General features: G+C 32.2%; 1 protein-coding gene across 18 annotated transcripts in view; it reads left to right on the top strand.

Moving 5' to 3' along the window:
- The window catches only part of mGluR (metabotropic Glutamate Receptor), a 49,033-nt gene extending 37,716 nt beyond the window's left edge, over positions 1–11,317 (top strand). For all 18 annotated transcript variants that reach the window (XM_087415105.1, XM_087415106.1, XM_087415102.1 and 15 more), the window contains 3 exons: positions 479–863; positions 1,731–2,202; positions 9,036–11,317. In XM_087415105.1, the coding sequence (XP_087271231.1) occupies positions 479–863; positions 1,731–2,202; positions 9,036–9,181 (1,003 nt within the window). In that variant the 3' untranslated portion in view covers positions 9,182–11,317. The remainder of the gene's footprint in view (positions 1–478; positions 864–1,730; positions 2,203–9,035) is intronic.
- Positions 11,318–13,127: the final 1,810 nt, after the last annotated feature.

Below are 13,127 nucleotides of genomic sequence, written 5' to 3'. Positions count from 1 at the left end.
AATTAAATTTAAACTAAAATTGCTGTCCGACAGTTTAATGTTTGGCGATAGATTGAAAGAGAATTATTTATTACTACAATTTGTGTAGCATGTTTTTCAAATTGAAATTAGCTCCTGACAGAAACTAATTAAATACAATTAAAAACAATAAACTAATTAAAAGATATATCAGGTGTATATAAACTCTGCAAATTGGAAATGTATGTGTTCCGTATAAAAATAAATGTTACATCTAAAACAGGTCAATAAAGTCAAATATTTAACGATACAATTTTATTGTTTGAAAATGAAAATGAAAATTTTTTCATTTTATTTTAATTATTTTTTAACAACGTATCTATTTCTTATTACTCCAGGTTCTAAATTACAGCTGAACTTTTTATATTACTCTTAAATGCAATATAGAAGAAACTGTAACTTTTTTCATTTTGTTAAAAAATACATGATCTGCGCGTTTTTTCACTTGCACTTTCATCAGGTGGAGCAGCGCCTTCGCCATCGTACCTGCGGTAATATCTTGCCTAGGAATCGTGGCGACCCTGGCGGTGGCATGCTTGCTCTTCCAACACCGCGACACTCCGGTGGTCCGCGCCTCCGGACGAGAACTCACCGTGATCCTGCTGGCGGGCGTCCTGGTGTGTTACTTGAACACCTTCGTGCTTCTCGCCACGCCGACCACGGCTACCTGCGTCCTTCAGCGTTTCGGGGTCGGTGTGAGCTTCAGTGCCGTGTACGGCGCCTTACTCACCAAGACCAACCGAATAGCCAGGATCTTCGCCTCGGCTTCGAGGTCTGCTGTCAGGCCGCGGTACATTAGTCCCACGTCGCAGGTCTGCATCGCGGCCGCGCTAATCGCCTTTCAGGTAGGTGAATTCCGATCCTGATTGCAGGAAAATGAAGTTCCTGTTTCGAAACCAGATATTTCACTTGTTTCAACGCAATCATCCTCGTCGTCGAGGGTATGTATATTCTATTTGATTTTCAATAATCTTGAATGAGAAAGACATAATCTTTTAAGCTATCTAAGGTAGAAGAGATTGGGGCACTATGAACTACAAAAATTTAAGCTCTCTTAAAAGTATTTTTAAAGATTTTTTATCTTATTTTTTTTTTATATAATTATTTTATATAATTAAATATAATTAAGGAATTTTAATACAAAACATATAGTTAAAAAAACAACTACAGTTAATCACTTTTGTGATTGAATCGCTTAATTTGAAAGTAAACAGGATTTATATTAATGTATGCTGTTATAAATAAAAAAATTTAAGAGTCAAGTTTAATATACTTTTCGAGTTAAACTGTTTAACTCCATTGATTATTTAAATTAACAACATATGAGTGGAAGTATCCCAAGCAGAACAAGTCACAATAACGTCAAAATGATATTAAAATGAATCAGAAATGATTAAAAAATGATTTTTAATGATCGTTTTGGAATCATTTTGATTATAATGATTTGTTGTTCTGGGTAGTGATGACTTATAGAATTATGATAATTATGATAATTATGATAATTAAAGAATTATAATAATTATAATAATTAAAAATAGCTCAAATTAGGATATACAATAACTTGACATAACGAATTCAACAGTGTAGAAATATTTTAAAATAAGGTATATTCGAAATAGGCATTTTGCTCTGTTTTTGCGCGTTTCATTTGATCGAGAAAAAGAGAAAAAGAGAAAAAGAAAGAGACAGACGGTTCCTTTTCGACTCCCGAGGTGGTGCTCACGCTGGTCTGGATGATCATCGAGCCGCCGGGTACCAGGCACTCGTACCCGGATCGCCGTCAGGTGATTCTCAAGTGCAACATCCAGGATATGAGCTTCCTGTTCTCCCAGCTGTACAACGCCCTGCTGATCCTCATCTCGACCGTGTACGCGGTGAAGACACGTAAGATCCCGGAGAACTTCAACGAGAGCAAGTTCATCGGCTTCACCATGTACACCACGTGCATCATCTGGCTCGCCTTTGTGCCGATCTACTTCGGTACTGGAAACGCCCATGAGACTCAGATTACGACCCTCTGCGTGGCGATCAGCCTGAGCGCATCCGTCACTCTGGTCTGCCTCTACTCGCCCAAGGTCTACATCATCGTCTTCCAGCCAGACAAGAATATACGTGGCAAGGTCTGCATAGGCAGCACGTTCAAGAAGCAAAGCAGCAGCGCCGGCGCGTCCTCCATGACGAAATGTGAGAGCACAAATGTTTCACTACACTTGTTGCTGATAACTACGACTAGTATTCATAGTCTGTTTTTATTTTAAGACTGTCTTAATTAATTGTTTTAAGATATTAACATAGCTCTGTGATTGATTTATGAAATCATAAGATTGTACAATTGTACTTAAGATCTTTTCTTTTCCTTTCATGACACCTGATATCTAAGTAAAAGGATTCAATATGTCCAAATTATACTTAAAATGATCTTAAATATAAGAACCGATTATGAATACCAAGAAATTGGACACCGTTTGGATAAATTGATGCTAGACTTTTGATTGATCTGCCATATTTAGGATATGGTTAATATAGGATGAGATAAATGCGTAAGATAGAATAGCGTAGATATCTATCTCATTCTTATATTAAATATTTGGTTCGCTATATTTAGAATGGTGTTCAATTTCTTATTGGAAAATCTTTACACGGAAAGAAGTTTTGCTATGGGAGTATCTAAAATTTAATCAAACGCAGATTTGAAAATAATTTGTTGGACCATTAAAATAATTACGTAGAACGAATCCTAATTTGTTCCGAAATTTCTTTAATTGATATTCGCGGATCTAATGTATTTTAATTCAATACATCTTTGCTTAGAGTTAACATAATTCAACGATTCTTTTTCATTTTAAAGGTCAAAATTTAAGGAATAATTATGTAACGTAAAATTATGTGAAAAACATTTGTTATCAATAATTTTTCATAACATACATAATTGAAGAAAATGTCCAGGTCGATTAAATCCACGAATACCGATTAAAGTTTAACGTTAATGACAATGCAAAAAGATTTAATATTCTAGCAATCAGTTTAAGCGTCCTATGTAATTATTTTTTGATGGTACAAAATTATTTTCAGATCCAGCTAAATTTTTAAATAAATTTTAAATGTAGATTTCAATAAAACTGTTCTTTTTATCTAGTTATTACGAGCTCGTTTCGCGATACCAAACTACGTGATCTGATTAATTTAATTTCGTTTTTTCTTTTTTGAGCAAAATTGTGATATGCATTGCATGGAAAAACTATCTTTTGCCTGGCAGAATATTTGACGTAACTAATTCCTCATTTTTTCACTATATTCGATAATGCACAAATAATGTGATAATTATATTATTTATTTAATAAAGATAGATGTTTTGAAAGAATTAGCAGAATTGCTATCTTTGTTAAAAGATATTGTATTTAGAAAAGAATCCTATTCTACATTCGATCGAAACGAACTTTGGTGCTATTCAGATGTAAATTTTTAAATAAATTGTTATTAAGCATCAAAATCTGTTTCGACTTTGCGGATTTTGGTATAAAACTTCTTTTCTTATTTGTACACGAAAAGAACAGTTTTGCTGAAGTATCTAAAAATTTAGCTAGATACAGATCTGAAAAACAAGAGTTTTGTTAGTCTGTCAAAATATTTATACAGGACGCTCAAGTTGTTTACTGGAATGTCGAAACTTTTTGTAGCATTGCTTATCATGTTTAAGTTTGAGTTTTTTACATAATTATTTTGATGGTTCAACAAAATTATTTTCAGATCTGTATCTACCTAAAGTTTTAGATACTTCAACAAAAACTCTTTATGTTCGATATTCACTTATCAAACCATTTTTTTCACAAAAGATTAACGAAATTATAATAATGATTATGAAAATAAACACAAAAACAAAGAGAGTTAAATTTAAATGAGCCTTCTAATTAGAGTTTGAATGAGTTTTGCCTGCGAAATTGAATATCACGCGTGACGTAAACGTGAATAATATAATATTTATATGTAAATATTCAAATAAATTTTTATCAAATATCAAAATCCACTTCGACCAAATATAGGATTTTTTCCCTTATTTGTATTTTTTATAGACCTGTCAGTCTATTTCCCTCTCATTATTATTTACAAAAGAGTAACGAAATTATAATAATGATTATAAAGCTAAGATTACAAAAATGAAAAGAGTTAATTTAAATCAGGATAAAAAACATATTTTAAACGTGTTTTAACGATTTAAAACATGCTTAATTGATGTTTTTAATATTTTTTAAATATGATTTTTTTTTATAGTACTATTTAAAGGGATCCTAAAACCGTCTGTATTACTGACTAAATTACATAATTTTTATATAACAAATACTTTTTTTTTCTTTTGCAGATTCGAAAATCCTTTTCCAGGATTAAAGTATTAATACGATTTTGTGAGATGGAGTTTATGCCGAGAAAAACGACCAAAAATTTTGAAATTGATATATTTTTTACCATTTCTTAGTGTAACATGGAGTTTCAAGTTATCAAATCGTTGACATTTGCTTGATACGAAAGTTTTGCAATCTGTACTTACGAAATAGTAATCCACAAACACGTAATTTGCACGAATAAATAACGTCGAGTTCTTAGAATTAGACTTAGAGCTCGGTAAAAAAATGTTTCATGCGCATCAATATATATAAATAAATACAAACATACATAAATATTCATAAATATGTATAATTATATTGTATATAAAATATATTCATACATGTTCATACATCTTTCTTTCCTTTGTAAAATTACTTTTCAGTGTAATAGAAATAATAATAGTAATGTGAAAATATGAAAAATACTAAAGAGATAATTTTCGCATTATTTATTTTAGAAAAGAACAAGTTTGGAAAAATGTAAAAAAAATTGCTCATACATAATTATGCATAATTTTATATATAATTATAAATAATTTTTTTTTACATTTCTTCACACTTGATTTTTTCTAAAAATAGTGTAAAAATAAACTTTTTAATTATTTTTACTGTTTTCATATTACTATTATTATTTCGATTACGCTAAAAAGTAATTTTACAAAAGAAAGAAGGTTGTATGAACATGTATGGACATATTTCATATATACTCATACATATTTATGGATATTTATGTATATATTTATGTATATTTATACATATTTATACATATTCATGCATGAAAAATTTTTTACTGGGCGCTTTATCGAGACGAATTTGTTATACGAAAATTGATATAAACGTGCGAGACTGCGTGCATCATAGATGCGTGAGATATTGGTATGGTAGTATATAAAGACATGTCGATGCGTTGCTAAAACAGCGACCTTTGGTGACTTCGAGCTTCGCTTTAGGATCCTCTTAAAGCATATTTGAAGCATTAAAAACATATTTAAGAAGAAACACATTATGTTTTATTTAAAAAAAAAAAAACATTAATCTTTACCAACGCTGATTTAAATGAGCCATCTAATTCGAATTTAAATGAGTTTTGCGAAATCGAATGTCATGTCGCGCGTGATGTGAGCTTGAATAATATTCATATGTAAATTTTCAATTAAATTTTTATCAAGCCAAATCCACTTCGATCAAGTATAGGATTCTTTCTCTTATTTGTATTTTTTACCAGCTGTGTATTTCCCTCTCATTATTATTTACAAAAAAAGTAACGACGGGATTACAATGATGATTATAAAGACAAAGTTACAAAGAAGAAAAGGATTAATTTAAAAATGAGCCTTCTAATTCAAAATTTAAATGAGTTTTCCCTGCGAAATCGAATGTCAGGTCGCGCGTGACGTGAGCGTGACACGGAATAAATAATAACGTAAACGCCGGCAAAGAGTTTACTCCCTTTCCCACCCCCTTCCCAGGACGGCTTTTAAAAGGGACTCGCAGCGTAAATCCGACGACTGAATTCGCCGTTGTATCGAAAAATCCGATATGACATCCGATCCGCGCCGTCGACAAATCGCCCGCTGCCGTCCGCACGACTCTTGCGACTAAAAGAAAGTAATCGATACACGAGGGAGAAGAGACGTCGACGGCTTGATATTCGATAGAATAACGCCGGCCGTTGTAACGTCCCGGCCGGAAAATCTGGGCCAATCCGCGCGGATCCGGAAAGCTTTTAGTTTATTAAACGCTTTATTTATAACGCGCGACCGTCCGCGCGGGAGAGAAGCTCGCTTTAACGGCCGCGTCTCGTTCCCTTATGCGCTCTTTTCGGGATCGATTGATAACGTTAATTTTCCGCTTGGAAATCGTTATTGCTGCCATGATTAACCATCGCGCCACACCGGCCGGCTATACGCACTCACGAGGCGGATTACAGGGAAAATCCGCGCGCGCACGTTAATGGTACCCCAGATGATTCGGTCTAAGCGGCGCTAAATTATTAACTTAATACGCAGCACCGTCAGTTCTACGGTCCTTTGTCCTCTTGCAAATTTATAGGCGGATTATCCGAGGGAAATTTTAGAAATCTAGCGCGGCTGCGTCAACGAGGAACAGCGATTACGTTACGTAATATCGGTCGTTTTCCTTTAAAGTGAATTTTAAAGCTCGCCGTTTCTTTCCGTCGTAGCCGTACTAAATTGCGACGTCAGAAGCGAGAAAAAGAGAAGTCATGCGAATTTTTCTTTTTTCCTTCCTTCCTCTTTCTTTTTTTTTTTTTTTTTATTTTGTTGAAATAAATTAGCTTCCTGCTGATCGCGCTCGACCTGTGTTTTATCGACAAAATATGCGCCCTCTTTTTTATTACCCTGCATTAGAGTTTTTTTATTGCCCCGCGCGTACAATTCAATCTGCATTAGTTCTACACTGGGAGAAAAATGTTTGGTATTTGTGACTATAACTGCATGGTAAAATAATTATTAAAAGCTGCATGTTCATAATTATTGTTACACATGCAATGTTTTAATAATTATTATATTTATAATTATACAAAGAAATATAATTTGGCATAAATGATTATAAGTTAAAAAATAATATTAAATAGTTAAATTATAATAATTAATTGCATTTTTTCTCCCAATGTATCCTTCCAGCAGCAATACCTTGAATTTATTGGCTCAGTACAAAAGTTCTGGCTTGAGTCCAAAAAAGTTTGTATGTAAACTCAGAATATTCGCAATATTTCACTCAGATTGGTAATTATACTATTCGATAGAGCGAAGTTTTGGCTTTAAGAATCTATTCTTTTATATTTGCTGCACGATTATTTTTAACGAAATTATGGACGATCAGAGTCAAAATGTTCTTTTTATTTAATCTGCGATAACTCTGTAACAAAAAATTCTAGAAACTTTTTTAAAATGATTTTGTAGGGAAAACTTTAAACTTTAACTTTAGAAAGTCGAAAATTTTCGCAAGTTCTTTTCGAGTACGTGACAGGCTCGCAAAATGAGAGAGAAATTTACTGTTTTGTGCAGCTCGCAGTTTTCTATATGTAAAAATTATCAAATTCACAGAAACTTAGAGAAAAACATACTGACCTTTCGAAAGTAGAGATTTGAAGCTTTAAAACTTTTTTAAATTTAAATTTTGTTTAGTTTTAACGAAGTTGCAGGTTGAATTTTGAATAATAAATCGGGCCGGAACTTTTGCACTACTGATCCGATATAACAGAGTTAATAATTTAACAGGAAAAAAAAACAATTTTGCTGAAGTATATCAGTTACATACAGATCTGAAAATAATTTTGTTAGACTATCAAAATAATTATGCTTTAAACGTAATGAACAATGCTACAAGAAGTCTTGACATTCTAACGATTAATTTGAATGTCCTACAATTTGAATGTACAATAATTTTAATCCAACAAAATTGTTTTCAGATCTAACGATAAACTTTTAGATGCTTCAGCAAAATCGTTTTTTCCCGAAAATTAACGAAACTGTTGAAATGCCAAAAGAATTTTTAATTCTTCTGGCATTTCGACGATTTCGTTAAAAAAATTAACGATTTCGTTGGTAGAAGTAAAGTCGTAAAAGCGGAGTTTTCGTTTGATCGATTTGACGATCAGAATTCACTTATCGTACGGACGGAAAAGCTTTGAGTTTTCTCGGCAACGGCATGCGAGAAAAACCCAAAGAACATACCAATTCAAGAAAATGTCAAAATGATTTATTTTGACGTTATAAAAGTCAAAATGATTTTTTAGTTATAAAATTGGATTGTTTATTGACGTGAAGAATAAAAATAAGCTCTGGTGAAAATTTTTCTCAAAATTTGGCATATAATTTTTCAAAAGTTCTATATAATTTTATTAACTTTCTCATATTTTTTATACAAATTGAAACATTTCTCAGAAAATCTTTCTCAGAATTTTTCATATATTATAAAATAACTAATTTAAAATATCGTAAGATTTCTAAGATTTTTTGTAAATATGATTTCTGATGAAATGTGTTATAAAATCTAAAAAATTTAAAAATATATTTTTTAAATTATGGGATGAGAAATTTCAGAATATTTCAGAATTCACTTATATAAAAAATTTTGAGAGAAAATGTAAACTTTTCGAATATTTCTAAGTATTTCTGAAAAATGTTCCAATTCCTATAAAAATTATGAGAAAAATTTTCCCCAGGAGGTCATTTTGATTTTTGTTGACTTTTATGTATTCTTGAGGAGACATTTCGATCCTCTCGATGACTGAGTGCAAGAAGAAGATTCACCTAACTTCTCGCTTCTGACGTCATAATTCGATACGGCTGTGGCGTGGTAACGAACGCTCCCCTCCTCCCCCCGGGACTTCCCTTCGGGCGGGAAAAGATCGGTCTATTACTGAAAATCATTTTATTCGTAATAAAATTTTTGTCGCCAGCAGCGGAACGTCGATACGCCAACGCGACGAAGAAATTCAATTATTTTATCGCGACGGCACGTGTTGACACTCGAACGGAGGTGGAAGAACCCCTTCGCCCCCTAAAAGGTGAACGGGCGCGACAATGCATTCCGGGCATTCTTAGCCAGACGTTCGCTTTCTGTTTTTCCACCCTTACTCTCGGATGACTGATGGAACTTGTGATTTTGCAGACACGGGCTGCGAGTCGGCGAGCGAGAACGTGCCGTTGCAGGGCGCCCTGACCTCGGCGGTGCGGACGTCCGTGGGGGTCACCGAGATCTCGCTAACGTCCAGCACCACCAGCAAGACCAATAACGAGCAAGTGGCGCAATTGTAGACTACTTTGGACTACTTTCATCGTGGCTACATGAGACGCAGAGAGACGCACACAGTGACACCGTTGGATGTGCGCGTCTGGAGATTGGAATTAGCAAATTGCTAACATTGATATTCCCACAAATTTCTGTATATTAGATCGCTGGTGAATGAAACGGAATGAAAATATGAAGCTGGTAGCAATATTTACTGTAGGATATATACTAATACTTGCAGTGTACAGTAAAAGTGTATGTAATTTAATCTAAATTATTCTAAGTAAATAGATAACGTTTATTTTAAATAAAAATATTGAACAATGCCTTTAATGTCGCATACTCGGTACGTTGAAATTTTACTTCTTGCACTGAGACAATTTATTACTATAATTATACATTACCATAATTATGATTATTACTGATATATTATAATAATTACTATATATATTTCTATCAGCAAATATACATATATCTATAATCGAAAATGACTATAATAAATGGTTATTATTACCACAAAAATGGTTATAATTTATAGTAATTGAAACCATTTTTATAGTAATAATTATAATATTTGTAGTCGTTTTCATTGTCAAATATGTATATTTATTCATAGAACTATACACTAGAAAAATGTTTTGTATTGATTGCACAATCAGAAAGATATAAATCATCAAAGATATAAATCAATACTTGTAGTTAAATTTATCAAACATTCTAATCGCGAGATAACTAGAACATTTTTCTCAATGTAGTTATTATTCCTAATATTATAACAGTAATAACCACAATTACAACAACATGTAATTACAATCACAAAACTTTTCTCTCACTATAAGTAAATAATGTTTATCCCATACTAAATATGACAGCATGGCTTCATTATAAAGACTGCTGTTGGCAGTTTAGAACAATATACAGAAGTCTGTGGATATTTCTCGATTTAATTCTAATTAAGCTGTTATTGATAATCGAACTGAAATTCGAGGGTCTATATCTGCGAAGACGTTGAGCGTCTCGCGACGTGGTTATCATTCGCAGCATCTCTATCGTTAATAAAAAGAAAATGGAGACAGAGATGCAGAAATCATCGGTCGTTATCATATTCGCTGTTGTCGTTATTGTTACTGTTGTCCTTGTGCATAAATTATATATACATATATACACACAAACACACACACACACACACACACACACACTCTCACACATAAAAAAGACACATATACGTCTACGTGCATTTATCGAGCAAGTGTATATCGTGTGACCCACCAATTCTAGTCGAGCACCTCGTGACTTGTATTATTTCGATTAGGAGCATTCCCGCAGAACAACGAGTCACTATGATATCAAAATGATGTCAGAATGACTCTAAAATGATCGTTAAAAGTCACTTTTCGATCATTTCCGATTTATTTTAATGTCATTTTGATGATATCGTGACTTGTTGTTCTGCTTGAGTTAAAGTTGATCTCGCGTCAACTTCACCTGTTCGTTTAACTCCTAACTTTATTTATTATCGGACGTTTAACAGGCGACACAGCCCCTTCTCTTTCAATCTTTCTGAGAGCGCCTTCCGACGAAGTAATCGTACGCAATGGACAATAAATAAATGTACTTAAAGCGAGCACAATTAACTTACTCCGGAATATCGAGAATATTAATCGGGAATACATTGTTTCCAACTCGACTATTTCTCAACCCCCTCTTTGCCCTCCCAATCCCCTCCCTTCTTTTCTTACGCATTTTGAAGCGATTCGACTCACGAAAAACTGATCGAGTGTTTCGGAAATCGCGCGAAGATTACTTCGAATGTTCATCTCGTTTTGGAAATATATTACTTGTATCTTTCCGCGATACTAATTAAAGAAAGATTCTTTTTATATACATGTAATCATTCTCTTTTCTTCCTTTTTCCTATTACATCGGATTTCCTATTTCACATAAGATTTTTGAAACGTTTGATCAATTTTGTGAATAATCGAAGAAGAGTGTTACTATTATATCGGCGATTAAATCGCCCGACTCTCGCAGCCGTCGAAGTCAAAGCGATATTTAAAAAAGAAGAGAGAGAAAGAAATACTAATATCTTTTCTATTGTAACGAACGCGGCGAGAGAAAAGAGAGAATAGATCGGATCTGGAATAAAACATTATTGAATGGCGTGTCGGAGAGTGTGTGATTCATTCTCACCCGTTATCCATCTTCCCTGAAAACCGATATAAATTCGGCGAGTTCAATTTCCTCCGGACTCTTGGAAGAAAAGTAAACGTTTGCCGCTGCCCTACATTGTCTTTCCTAAGAAATTAGGTGTAACGATCGGTAATCGGCGGACAAAAGCGCAAAACTCGACAATTTCGATGCCAATGGTGATTTTTATAGAATTTCAAGATAGAGATGCGCTAAACAGTTATTTTTCATTAGCCTTATAACAGTTACTGTTACTTCAAAATATTACGGTTATTTAAATAATTATCGGTTATATAAACGATTATTTTTTATAATACCCTACATATTCTAGTCAATAGTCACATTTTTTGGATCATTTCTCATTATTTAAGTCATTTAAGAAATCTATTTTGAAATATTTCATTATTCAAAATATTTGTGCAAACAAATAAATTTATGCACAAATAATCGATGTCAATATAATTATTAATTAATAGCCCAAATTTCTGTGCTATATACGGCCATATTTCAATTAAAAAATATTAATATGATTAAAAAATAAAATATAATAATTGAAAGGAAAAAGAGAAAAAAATCATTTTTAAAATTTTTATTTACTTATAAAATTTAAAATTTAAAAATAACCGTTTAAGGCCCAGTTGCATCAATGTCACTTTGACTTTAAGCGAGACTTAAAACTCTATTTGTCTCGTTTTAAAGCTAAAAAAAGACAGAGACAGAAAGAGTTTTAAATCTCACTTAAAATTAAAATAACATTGATGCAGTCGAGCCTAAATCCGATAACATTAGTTTTCAAATTTGATAATGGTTACTAAAATTATTTCTCAACAACAGATAATGGTTATTCAGTAACAGATAACGAAATAACGCCCATCATTATTTCAAGATGTTTATTCACATCATTATCATTAATTATCAATTTAATTTGCGATTACTATTCATATTGGCGTAGCAAAAAAAGGCCCTCCTTAAGTCTTAAACAACAAAATATTACACATTCACTGTGCTTAATGAGTATTCACAAGATTGATTCACAATTATATAATTTTGGAAAAGAGGAAAGAATTAAAGGTGAAAGTTATAGAACGATTTTCTAAAAATCTCCAAAATGACTAATGTTATAAATTTAAATTTTTCCAGTTCGAAGAATTAGTTCACAATTTAAAAAAAAAAAAGAAAATAAATTAGTAAATTAAATGTGTAATTTTGTAATTTACTTGCTAGTAATTAATTAAAAAATAACAATCTAAAATAAAATAAGTCCAATAATTCATACCACTTGATTACCCGAAATATAATAGATAAAAAATGATAATGGAATCGACATCGAATTGATATCGATTCGATGTTGAAATCATCAGATTGACATTATTATCGATTTTATTATCATTTCTCACTGGGAATAAACTTTAAGATCATTATTAAGTTCGAAGATGCGAATAAGCATTAAAAATTTGGAACTAGTGAGTTATTTTTTTTCAATAAACGCATGATGGTAACAGGTTAATTTTCAAAAATGACTTTCTTCCAAACTTAACTTTTAATTATCATTAAAACGTCATAAAAATTGCAATGTTATTATTAAATTAGCTTTTATTATTATAAAAGACGATAAAAGTAATAGCGTTACTTTCTATTCCTATTAAATTATATATTAATTTTTTAATTGTACATCAATTTATAATTTGTAGCACTTTCTAAATGCTCGATTGATTCTTCGAATGACATTCATTCACAATCGTAAACTCTTTGAGTGTCGATCGTACGTTATATTTTGTCAACAGC

The sequence above is a fragment of the Acromyrmex echinatior genome, chromosome 17 (genome assembly GCF_024713525.1).
Source record: "Acromyrmex echinatior isolate Ae372 chromosome 17, ASM2471352v2, whole genome shotgun sequence".
Classification (NCBI taxonomy): domain Eukaryota; kingdom Metazoa; phylum Arthropoda; class Insecta; order Hymenoptera; family Formicidae; genus Acromyrmex; species Acromyrmex echinatior.
This window is presented reverse-complemented; position numbering and strand designations above follow the sequence as displayed.